Below are 12659 nucleotides of genomic sequence, written 5' to 3'. Positions count from 1 at the left end.
GACGGCCCCACCCCCGCATTCCATTCTTCACATGGTGTGAGAGAGGGGCGCCACTAGCCACGTTCCCCTTCCCCACAAGGCACGTAAGGTGCTCTCAGACTTGCACGCGTGACGTCGGGAGAAAGGAAGGCGACCAACACCTCGGCACAGCGTCTCTGCGCCAAAAACGCGCGCACCATCCCCCACCCACGCAGGGATCAAGCTTTCCTCGGGACTCCGCCCCCCACCGTGGCCGAGCAGCCGGTACCGCCCCTTGCGGCCACGTAAAGGAGAGGGGGCGTGACCCAGGGGTGGCTCGCGGCCTTCCTGGTGCCGTTTATAGGCTATACCCACTTCCGTTATCTGCTTAGAAGCGGTGCGATCATGGCGGAGCGTGGTCAACTTCCTTTCCCCGCTAAGCGCTTCTGCTGCAGACCTGGCTATGGCTCGGCCAGCAGGCCAGGCCAACGGGCGGGCGGCACTGGCCTCAGCAGTGGGGTGCTCTGCGCCGGACCCTCCTCCGCAACTCCTACTACAGCTGCTGCCGCTCTGGGGCTGCTACCGCTCGGCAGGACCCAGAGCCCCGAGTCCCTGCTGGACATCGCGGCTCGCAAGGTGGCGGAGAAGTGGCCTTTCCAGCAGGTGGAAGAGCGGTTCGAACGGATCCCAGAGCCGGTGCAACGCAGGATTGTCTACTGGTCTTTCCCTCGCAGCGAGAGGGAAATCTGCATGTATTCCTCCTTCAATACCGGCGCCGAGGATCTCACCACCGCCTCCGGTACCACGCCCGGCGGAGGCACGGACCTCTCCGCCGTCGACGAGAACTGCCTGCCCTTTCGCCGAGGCATCGCTCTGCTAGATGGCGGCTATGTCGATAATGTCCTGCAAGTCGGTGAGTTACCGGCCGGGCCCGCGTTGCGGAGCCGGGCCACGGCCACCTAGATAGGGCGCTGCTGGTCTCCTCAGACGTGGGTCTCCCCCTGACGCGTCTCCCGCCTATTATCCGGGGAGCCGCCTCTTGCTGTGCGGCCCGGCGGCCGCAGCCACTCCACCTCCTTGGCGCGTGCGACTCCCCCGCCCTCCTCGCAGTACGGTCTTCACTCTTAGGCTGTAATTGGGGCCGGGCAGCTTCCTCTACCAGTCTCCTCCTCCTCAGATCCAGAACACGGAATGACTGACAGGAGGGTTGGGCACGCTGCCTTTTGCATGTCCCTTTAACTTTCCCGACGCGTTGTGCCCACTCCATGTAATCCAGAGTGTATAATCCCGTTTGGTTTTGCTTCCTTCTAGATCCCCACATTTGGCAATCCGGGTCATCACCATACCCCGAGCCACAATAGCAAGGAGATGCCTCCGCTTCCTCCCCCTTCAGAACCGCTGGTTGAAATGAACCAGCAGAATGGGGACGACGGGGGAAGAGAGCAGGAGGCATCTCGATCCAAAATAAAGAATTAAAAGAGGGTGTGACCCCCCAGAAGTGGGTGTGCGGTGCGAGGAAAGCTGCAAACAAAGGCATTTCTAGGGGGGCGGCGAGCCAGAGGGTAGAGGCGCGATTTGCTCAGCCCCCACCACTGGGGGAAGCGGGGGATGGATGTGACGGCGGGGGGCTGCAGCAGCTTGGGCGCGGAGGGTCTCACGGATTACTTTAGGATGAGCCCCTGCGTGACAACGGCGAGGTGAAGAGAAAATCGCTGCTTTTTCTTCTTCTGGAGCAATACTTCCCTCCCCCCTTTCGCTGCTGCTCCCGCACGAAGCGACCGCCGCCTTCCACTGTTTTTCCCCCTCTTCGAGCTGGTGCTCCTGGTTAATTCCTTCCTACCTCTCCAAGGCACTGGAGGTTGGTACTCTCCGCCCCGACGGGGGGGGGGGGGCAGTTTTGCCTTGCCGTATGTGCTAGTGAGAGCTACTACCCCCACCCACAAGCAGGCCCCGTTGGGGTGGTGGTGTCTCTGTGGGGAAGGGGTTTATGGCTTCCTCAGGGAACTTACGCCGAGGGTGCTGCTCTTGCACTTTGTACGGCCCGGGCGCATGACTGTACACATCGCTATGCGCATTGCTGTGCGGCGGTGCCTCGCGCTGGAGGCGGCAACTGGACACTTTGTTCTCATTTTAACATTTATGTTCTCATCGGTTTTCTGCCCCTCACCGAAAGGGGAAACCGGACAAAAGACTATCGCTCCTCACTGCCGGCTCGACAATTGGGGCAGGGCGGGACGGCGGTTCCGCGCGGCCGGTCCTTCTGTCCCGCCCTGTGCTGGGCCGGACCGTCTTCTGGTGGTGCATTGACTGCGGCAGCTGCTTGCCCTTAATTCGCGGCGCCGTGTGGGGCTGAGCCGTGCCGAGTTATAGCGGCATCCCTAGTCTCGGTGTTGGGCTCTCCGTCGGCCTTGTCCGCAGCGGATTTCACTTCGCGGGCAGCCTGCAAACTTGCCTTCTACTTTCTGAAGGGAAGCTCTTGCTGTTCCTGGATTAAGCGCCCTTCTCTTCTGCCTAGGTGGACTTCAGCTTTAGATATGAGTGGGTTTTTTGTGGTTTTTTTTTTTAATTATTTTTAATTTTTTTTATTTTTTTAAACTTATTTTAATTCTTAAGCATTTTATTTCTTTTAAAGTAACTTTTTAATAAGTTTAATGTTTTGTCTTTCTCTCCTTTTCTCTAAAGGTCTGAGGTGCATTGGTGGTTCCTCAGGACTGGCAAAACCAGAAGTAGGACCTTTTTAGTTTGGCAGTGCTGAGGCTTTTTTTTTCCTTTTGCTTGGACTTGATACTCTTGGCAAGCAATGAGGAATGGCAGAAGTGCACATAGGGAGGTATTTCTTAGTTGATTACATTTAAACTAGAAATTCACTGAAAAAAAGCCAAGGGGTGATAAAAATGGAAGCAATCTTTTCTAGGACACCTGGTGTGGTCTTGGCTTTGCTTGGTTTCAAGCAGTGGAATAGGCCTCAATGAGTAGCTGTAAAAGAAATTTTTAAAAAGTGGTTTTTATAGCTTCCAAAGGAAGTAATGTTGGGAAGGGTTAATGTGGAGAAAAAAATATGCATAAATACAACTGAAGTATTGACTGCTGCTTCTGTACTCCTTAACTGCATTCTAAAATGCTATACCTATTACTGAAAATATTTCGATTGGGTTTGGGTTTGAAATTTTTTGTTTGTTTGTTTACCTTATATGGGCCTGTTTTGGAAGGCTGCACAAAAATAGTGGAAGCTGGTGATATGAAACATGTCAGTTGTATTGTTAAGGACATTGCCCAAATGCTTCGAACAGACATGGGACATTATTCCTGCTGTATTTAGCATTGGTGCAGCTTTCCCTCTGGTACTGTTCTGGGCCACATAGTTTTAAGAAGGATGTGAAGGTCCTTGAATTGCCCCCGGAGGAGGGCAACACAGCTGGTGAAAGGGCTGGAAGGAATGTCCTGTAAGGAGCAGCTGAGAGCTCTGGTTTTGTCTAGTTTGGAGAAAAGGAGGCTGAGGGGTGACCTCATGGCTCTCTACAGCTTCCTGAGGAAGGGGAGAGGGAGGTATTGACCTCTTCTCCCTGGGATCCAGTGACAGTATGCATGGGAATGGTTCTCAGCTGTGCCAGGGGAAGTTCCGACTGGACCTGAGGAAGCATCTCTTTACTGTGAGGGTGGTCAAACACTGGGACAGGATTCCTACAGAGGTAGTTGATGCCTCAAGCTTGTCACTGTTTAAAAGGCATTTAGACAATGCCCTTAATAACATGTCTTAATTTTTGGTCAGCACTAGAATTTTTAAAGTTATTTTAAGGAGAAAATGAATTGTAAATCTTTTCCTATCATAGTTTTTAAAACAAGGAGTCTTCTTTTATAGAAAAGTTTAAATTGGGTTGACCTAACAAAATTTTTCATAATTTGCTTTAGATCAGTTTTCATGCTTCTCACATTTAATTTTTCCCTTAAATTCAAGGCTTTCCTAACTCTCAAGAAATCAGTTTCAGAGTTTGCTTTCAGTTTAGGAAAGGTATTCCATTGTGGACTGACGCTGGCCAAATGCCCGGCACCCATGAAAGTTGCTCACTTACCCTCCCCTGCAACAGCTGGACAGAAAAGAGCAAAAATTTAACAAAGGCTTCATGAGTTAAAGACTGGGAGAAAACACTCCAAGGGCAAAACATACTCAGTTTAGAAGTACAAAGTGCGTTTATTACTAACAAAATCAGAGGAGGACAATGAGAAGTAAAATAAGCCCTTAAAAACCTTTTTTTCCTCTAACCTCTCCCTCCTTCCCACCAACAGCGCAGGGAGACAGGGCGTGGGGGGTTTGGTCAGTTCATCACCCAAGATCATCTTTTGCTGCTCAGGGAGAGGAGTCATTCCCTTGTGAGACCGTGGGGTCCTTTCCCACAGGAGACATTTCTCCATGAACTTTTACAACATGGTTCCAATCTCATGAGCAGCAGTCCTCCCAAAACTGCTGCAGCGTGGGTCACTCTTCCCAGTCTTTGGTGCAGTCCTTAGAGGACAGGCTGCTCCAGCCTGGAAGCAGGGGCCCCTCTGTCTACCAGGTCTCCCACTGGATCACAGCCTCTTCCAGGCACCCACCCGCTCTGGTGTGAGCACCTCCCCCACAGGTTGCGAGTGGATCTCTGCATTCCCCCATGGACCCCCATGAACTGCAGGGGGACAGCCTGCTTCACCGTGGTCATCACCACAGCCTGCAGAGGAATCTTGGCTCTGGCACCTGGAGCACCTCCTTCCGCCCCTTTCTCCACTGACCTTGGTGTTGCCGTGTTGTTTCCCTCACATGTTCTCACCTCCTCCTGTTCTCTAGCTGGAATTAAAACTGTGCCCCACTTTGTTTTGATTTTCTTCTTAAATATGTTATCACAGAGGCGTTACCAACATCTCTCATTGGCCCAGCTTTGGCCAGCAGCATGTCCGTCTTCAGAGCCATCAGGGATTGGCTCTGCTGGACATGGTGGAAGCTTCCAGCAGCTTCTCACAGAAGCCACCTCTCTGGCCCCTCCGCTACCAAAAACCAGGCCGTACAAAACTAACACATCTGTATATGATCTGATATTTTGGTATGTAGCGATTCTTGAATTTGGGACAATTGCCATGCCAACAACTGATGCTTGTGTGCTCTCTGCGCTCTGACTTTAGGAGGTTGTCGTGGGTGGAGATGAAGTTTACTGGAGAAGCCCTGCTGTTGAACCACAAGGTACAGAGAGGACCTCCTTGCTTTCTAAACTCCTTAGAGAGGAGTCAGGGTATGGCTGAATCCAGTCTTAGCTCCAGACTTTGTCAATGGTTTAAGTAACTTTTCCCCTCAGGATTAGAGATGGTAAATCAGATATATTTATATAAAATGAATTATTTATTATGACAAATGATTAGACAAAAGATCTTAGAATTATATACTACACAGTATAAAAGCTAAAACTACTAGTAGTGTATAATATAGTGTGCTATATCAAAGCAATTATATTAAATCTAGCAAAAAGAAACAATTATTAAGTAGAGATTGATTTAACTCACCCATACCAACACTTGTGGGCAGCTACCTTTACCTCAAGGAGTATCCTTGGGGGACACCCCCTTCCCTAGGGAGGAAACTTCATATGCACACTCCAAGGAGGAATATGTTAGAACCTGACCATATGAAAGTGGACTGGACTTTTCTAGTGTGAAGTGATATGACTGCCAGTCATATGTCACCAGATCAGCTTAGCAGCTTATCTGCCAAATCTTTGCCTCCCTATCAGGATGTTGATTTGTTTGCTGAGACAGACTGCTTTTAGTGTGATTCGGCACCAAAACCAGCATGTCACACCCTCTACTTGACCAAATTCCAAGACACAGCATCCGGGGCAGGGCATCCTGCTACACTCTACCCCTTGACTTCAGTCAATCATCTTTACCTCATGAAGTGGTAGTGCAGGTACCTTTTGCCTCCAAGCTATAAAAGCATCCGCTACTTATATGTACCTTATTGTCAAATATGTTGAGATAGGTCAATCTCCTCAGTTTTACTATTTTTCTTAATTCATGTAGTTTGAAAGAGTGTTAGCTGAGTTATACATTACACATTAACATACAGTTATTATAGAAATCAGTTAGAATTTAGGTAATAATATTGCAACAACCAGGTGTAACATTAAATTCAGAATGTCCCTTGCGATTGGGGACAATCCAAACAAGTCATCTTACCAATGATGTTACCAGTTCATGTAGATCAGGATATTCCCTACCCCTCGAGTCTCAAAAATTACAAGAAAGATGTGATACAAACTGGGATCCAGGCAGAAGAGTTCATGAAACCAGTCTTTAGGTTACAATGTCTTTGGGTAACAAACAAGAAGAGCTGGAAGCCATGGTGCATCAGCAAAGCTATGATGTAGTTGCCATCACAGAAATGTGATGGGATGACTTGCATAACTGGAGCGCTGTACTGGATGGCTACAAGCTCTTCAGAAGAGATAGGAAAGGGAGAGGAAGTGGAGGGAAGGCCCTTTATATTTGGGAGAGTTTTGATGCCATGGTTATTGAAACTAATGACAATGCAGTTGAATGCCTATGGGTAGAGAATTCAGGGGAAGGCCAAGAAGGCTGACATCCTGCTGGGAGTCTGTTATCATCCATCCAACCAGGAAGAAGACGTGGACAACTTATTCTACAAGCAGCTGGAGAATGTTTCAGCTCTTGTTCTTGTAGGTGACTGTAACCTACCAGACATCTTCTGGGAACTTAATACAGCAGATAAGAGGCAGTGCCTGAGATTCTTAGAGTGTGTGGAGGACAATTTTTTGTGAGAGCTGGTGAGTGAGCCCACCAGGGGAGGGACTATGCTGGATCTGTTGTTTACAAATAGAGATGGGTTGGTGGGAGATTTGGTTGGAGGCCGCTTGGGGCATAGTGATCATGAAATTTATAGAGTTCTCAATATTTGGTGAAATCAGGAGGAACATCAATAAGACTTTTACATTGGACTTTCGAAGGGCAGACTTTGGCCTATTTAGGAGACTTATTCAGAGAGTTCCTTGGGAAGCAACCCTTAAAAACAAAGGAGTCCAGGAAAGGTGAGCGTGCTTCAAAACAGGTATCTTGAGGGCACAGAAACAGACTGTCCCTGTGTCACGATCTGATTAACGGTCGTGATGGTTCGTTTTGATTTCAAAGTGCAAAAAGAGGCAAAGAGAACTCAGTTTTAACCAAAAATCAATGTATCTTTTATTGATACCTACAATCAATGCGATAGAGGAAAAAGGAGAGAAAGAGAGAGAGGAGAGAAAAGAGGAAAAAGAGGGGATTATAGCTACCAACGGGAGACACAAGTCCTCGTGACGCTGAACCAATAAACCACCTTTGAAATCCTTGTGGCACATGCTAATAGATCTGTCTTCTCCACCGGGGAGATCTCAAAAGGGTCTTTTTTGGGGAGCTTATTATAGTCCTTTTTGAGGCGAGGGGCAGCTCACCAGGAGGGATGGTAGGTCTTGTGAGCAATGCTGTCTTGCTCAACAAGGGGGCAAGACAGGCTGGTCTTTGCTGTAGGTACAGCACAGTTAGTTCAGAGCAAACACAGCCCAGGTGCCCATGATGGGTCTGTTGTTCTTCCCATGGACCAGTGAGCACACCTGCAGGACTTTGGCAGGTTTCCACCTCAGCCTGTGCCAAGCTAGGGGAACTGAGTCTGGGGTCTCTATGGTTTCAGCCTCCTTTCCCCTCCTGTCCTGCAGCGAACGGGAGGCAAATGAAGGGTCTTTGGACTGACTCTCACACCCTGTGTGCCAAAAGATGAGTTGACAAGGCAAATGTGTAGCCTGGATAGGCAAGGAGGTTTTGAAGGAACTTAGGAATAAAAAGAGGATGTATCATCTTTGGAAGGAGGGTCAGGTGTCTCAGGAAATATTTAAGGGGGTTGCTAGGGCATGTAGAAAAAAAAATTAGAGAGGCCAAAGCTCAGTTTGAACTTAATTTGGCAACTTTTGTAAAGGATAATAAAAAATGTTTTTACAAATATATTAACGGCACAAGGAGGGGTAAGACCAACCTTTGTTCTCTACTGGATGAGGGAGGGAACTTAGTAACTGCAGATGGGAAGAAGGCAGAGGTGTTTGACACCTTCTTCTCAGTCTTTAGTGGAAAGATGGGTTATTCTCAGGACAACTGTCCTCCTGGGTTGGTAGATGGTGTTAGGGAACAGAATGGTCCTCCTGTTATCCAGGAGGAGGCAGTCAGAGAAGTGTTGAGCTGCTTGGATGTTCATAAATTTATGAGATCAGATGGGATCCACCCCAGGGTGATGAGGGAGCTGGCAGATGAGCTTGTGAAGCTGCTCTCCATCATTTACCAACAGTCGTGGCTCACTGGTGAGGTTCCAGATCACTGGAAGCTGGCCAATGTGATGCCCATTCACAAGAAGGGTGGGAAGGAGGATCTTGGTAATTATAGGCCAGTTAGTCTGATCTCAGTACCCGATAAGGTAATGGAACAGTTTGTATTCAGTGTCATCACACAGCAGTTACAGGATGGCCAGGCTATCAGACCCAGCCAGCATGGGTTTAGGAGGGGTAGGTCATGTTTGACCAACCTGGTCTCCTTTTATAACCAGGTAACCCATCTGGTGGATGCAGGAAAGGCTGTGGACGTTGTCTATTTGGACTTCAGCAAGGCCTTTGACACTGTCTCCCACAGCACACTCCTGGAAAAGCTGGCAGCCCTAGGCTTAGACAGGAGCACTCTTTGCTGGATTAGGAACTGGCTGGATGGCCAGGCCCAGAGAGTGGTGGTGATGGTGCTGCATGCAGCAGGCGGCCAGTGACCAGTGGTGTCCCTCAGGGGTCTGTGTTGGGGCCAGTTCTGTTTAATATTTTTATTGACGACATGGATGAGGGTATTGAGTCTTTCATTAGTAAATTTGCAAATGACACTAAGCTGGGAGCGTGTGTCAATCTACTGGAAGGTAGGAGGGCTCTGCAGAGAGACCTGGAACAGCTGGATGGATGGGCAGTGTCCGTCCTGCATTTTGGCCACAGTAACCCCATGCTGTAGGATGGAGGTGGTGTGGCTGGACAGTGCCCAGGCAGAAAGTGACCTGGGGGTACTGGTCGACAGTCAACTGAACATGAGCCAGCAGTGTGCCCTGGTGGCCAAGAAGGCCAACGGCATCCTGGCCTGTATCAGGGATAGTGTGGCCAACAGGACCAGGGAGGTCATTCTTCCTCTGTACTTGGCACTGGTGAGGCCACACCTTGAGTACTGTGTCTAGTTCTGGGCCCCTCAGTTTAGGAAGGATTTTGAGACACTTGAGTGTGTCCAGAGGAGGGCAACAAGGCTGGTGAGGGGCTTGGAACACAAGCCCTATGAGGAATGACTGAGGGAGCTGGGGTTGTTTAACCTGGAGTAAAGGAGACTCAGAGGTGACCTTATCACTCTCTACAACTTCCTGAAAGGTGGTTGTAGTCAGGTGAGAGTTGATCTCTTTCTCCAGGCAGCAACTGACAGAACGAGAGGACAGTCTTAAGGTGCACCAAGGAAAATTTAGGTTGGATGTTAGGAAAAAGTTTTTTATGGAAAGGGTGATAAAGTACTGGAATCGTCTGCCTGGGGAGGTGATAAGAGTCACCATCCCTGGATGTGTTTAAAAAAAGATTGGATGTGACACTCAGTGCCATGGTTTAGTTGAGGTGTTAGGTCATGGGTTGGACTCAATGATCTTGAAGGTCTCTTCCAACCTAGTGATTCTGTAATTTTGTAATGATTGGAAGAGTTCAGCAAATTGGTCATCAACTTCCTTCTGTACAGAATACAAATCTGATTTCTCAGTCATGAACTTCTGTGTGGCCTCCCAAGCTTAATTCAGGGAGGAATCTTTTTCAAAATCTGTGGCAACTAGAGAGAAGGCACAAGCATCTCAAAGCAGTGCTTGCAGAAAACTTAGATGCATATCTAATAATCAAACTAACAGTACCAGTCTTTAAAAGGAACTTAGATGACATTAAAATGCAATAATCACTATTCATAAACTTATTTGGTAAAATGTATGTAAATTGTCTAGTACCTTAACAATACTGATCAAGATTCTTAACACCATGTAGACCAACTGAAGCTAGAGTAGCCAGCCATCCTTTTGAGACCCTTTTAGTTTTAGATAAAATGTTTTTTGTCAGGTTTGCACATTCTGTTACACCTTATTTTGCAAATTTGGAATAAAATCCATAAACCAACTATTGGCGATTATGAGAGACGGGAAGACTGATTCGGTGATCAGAATTCGATTTTACTCAGGTTTTCCAAAAGCTTATATACTATTTCAGACAGGTTAATCATTTCTACTACAATAATCAGGTTAAAAATCACACAGAAAACTCATGCATTTTACAACAACTCTTTGCTTGCAGAAGTTGATTGAATCTTCTCTCTTCCCGTAAGCAGGTGTAATCCCATCTCCTGTAATTTTCACAGTTCTGTTTGTTCCTGCCATGGCATCTTGGTTATCAAACCAGATATGCTAATCAAGTCTGTTTGACTCTCTGTCTTGTGTATTCCCAGATCTCCCCCTTCTGTATTAACCAAGAATACCCCCTTGATGGCTTTATTAACTAATCTCTGCACACATTGAAGCAAGCAAGGTATCATAACTAATACAATTATTATTAAAATCATTACATGCATTCCTATCCTAAGAAAATCTTTTAGCCAGGGTGTCAAACCCCAGCCACTAAACAAGTTATCTAGCCAAGATCCAGATTCTACCTTTAATTTAAATACACTATCTTTTAGCTGCTGAATGCTTTTATGGATAGATTCTGAGTGATCAGAAAGATTCATAGAAAACAAAACCTTTTTTAGCTTATCTCCTTTTGGTCCTCGTTCAAGGCCTACCTTTTTGGTGGTCAGTTATAACAAAAAATTCAATGGATTTATACCTGTTTTACATTACGCTTTTGCCAAAAAGGGCTCTGTGATATCACCAATTCCCACACCCTTCACACAGACATCAAACCCAAAAGTTCACAGTTTCCTTTCTCGATAGAACAAAGGATGTCATCAACTGCAGTCTGAGTGGGGTTCCTCCTCCTCCTCCTCTCTCGGGGGCTCGGTGGCGGTGGCGTCTTGGCCTCCGTCAGCTGTCGGTAGAGGTTCTCGGAACAGCTTCACGTTTTTTGCCGGAATCCAGCGGGGTCCTTTTTCTGAGGAGATACAAGCATAGCCCCTTCCCCAGGTGATCAAAGGGTAAGGGCCAAGGATTTTACCAGATTCAGGGTCACGGATTAGTACTGGTGGTTTCTCTTTGCAGGAAAGCGATGTGGATGATGTAAAATGCCTAGTCATAGGGGGATTTAAGTCTGTCATTGAACAATTCAAGAAATTAAAGACATACAAGGCTTTGCATAATCTTTCCGCAGGAGTATCCTCGGCTCCCCCTTTTTGTTGTAACAGAAGACGTTTGAGAGAGCAATGGGCTCGTTCTATAATTGATTGTCCTGTGGGTGAGTGAGCTATGCCCCTTTTGTGGGTGATACCCCATAATGAGAAGAAGTTTGCAACTCTACGGGAAATATATGCGGGTCCATTATCTGTCTTAATCTGTTGCGGAATTCCTAAGGTGGCAAAGGCAGCAGCGAAATGACGGCAGGCGTCTTTCCCTGTCTCTCCCGTGTGAGCTGAGGCAAACAGAGCACCTGAAAAGGTATCAATAGAAGCATGCATGAATTTCAAGCGGCCGAATTCAGGAATGTGTGTCACATCTGTCAGCCAAATTTGTAGGCTCTGTAGACCTCTTGGGTTGACCCCTGTGTTCACATTAGGAAGTGTGCAACGCTGACAGTCAGGGCATATAGAAATGATATTAGAGGCTTGTGCTGGAGTTAATTTAAAAAGTCTTACCAAAGCCCCAGCATTTTGGTGAAAAAAGGAGTGACTCAGTTTAGCTTGCTCTATTTTGTTAGGCAAAACATGCTGCACTGATAAGGTTAACAAGTCTGCTTGGGCATTACCTTCAGTGAGAAAACCCGGTAGATTGGAATGTGACCTGATATGCATCACAAAGTAAGGAGCCGTCCTTTGGTCTAACAGAGAGACCAGCAGTTTTAACCAGGAAAAAAGAATGTCATTTTTAACATTTTTCAAAACAGAATTCTCTGCTCTCTGTACAATACCTGAAACATATGCGGAGTCAGTAATCAGATTAAAAGGTGTGCTGAATTTCTGAAACACTCTGACAACAGCAGCTAATTCCACTATTTGTGGAGACCCTTCAACCACAGCAATATCAGATTGCCAAGTTCCAGTTTCAGGGTCCCTCCATACAATCACTGATTTACGGGTTTTCCCAGACCCATCTGTGAATATTGTCATAGCTTGCAAGGGAGTCTCACTTCTCTTTGGCTTGGGGATTAAATTAAAAGACGAACTTAATAATTTGTGTTTAGGCGGATGGATAGATATCTGCCCTGGGTAATTTGTTAAAGCAATTTGCAATTTTTCAGACATCTGTAGCAACCAATTCAAATAAAACATTGTGAGAGGTAGATAGATAATATCAAAATCTTTCCCAGCCAAAGAGGTCAGTCTTTGCCGAGCCTTGACAATCAACATGGCCATAAGTTCATCTTGCATGGAAATAGTCTTGGGCATATTGTTAGGCAAAAAGACCCATTCGATAATTAGAAGAGGATCTGGTTTTTCTGAGTCCCACTGAAATATTA

At 47.0% G+C, this 12659-nt stretch overlaps 1 protein-coding gene across 3 annotated transcripts in view; it reads left to right on the top strand.

The window, feature by feature from the left end:
- Nucleotides 1-334: 334 nt before the first annotated feature.
- LOC134564878 (zinc finger SWIM domain-containing protein 6) overlaps nucleotides 335-12659 on the top strand; it is a 208266-nt gene continuing 195941 nt past the window's right edge. For 2 of the 3 annotated variants that reach the window (XM_063424156.1, XM_063424155.1), the window contains exon 1: nucleotides 335-871. In XM_063424156.1, coding sequence (XP_063280226.1) covers nucleotides 364-871 — 508 coding nt within the window. In that variant the 5' untranslated portion in view covers nucleotides 335-363. The remainder of the gene's footprint in view (nucleotides 872-12659) is intronic. The other variant, XM_063424157.1, reaches the window with a different exon arrangement.

This window comes from Prinia subflava, assembly GCF_021018805.1.
Source record: "Prinia subflava isolate CZ2003 ecotype Zambia chromosome W unlocalized genomic scaffold, Cam_Psub_1.2 scaffold_22_NEW, whole genome shotgun sequence".
In the NCBI taxonomy this organism is placed as follows: Eukaryota; Metazoa; Chordata; class Aves; order Passeriformes; family Cisticolidae; genus Prinia; species Prinia subflava.
The sequence above is the reverse complement of the archived record's forward strand: the minus strand, read 5'-3'. Positions and strand labels throughout refer to the sequence as shown.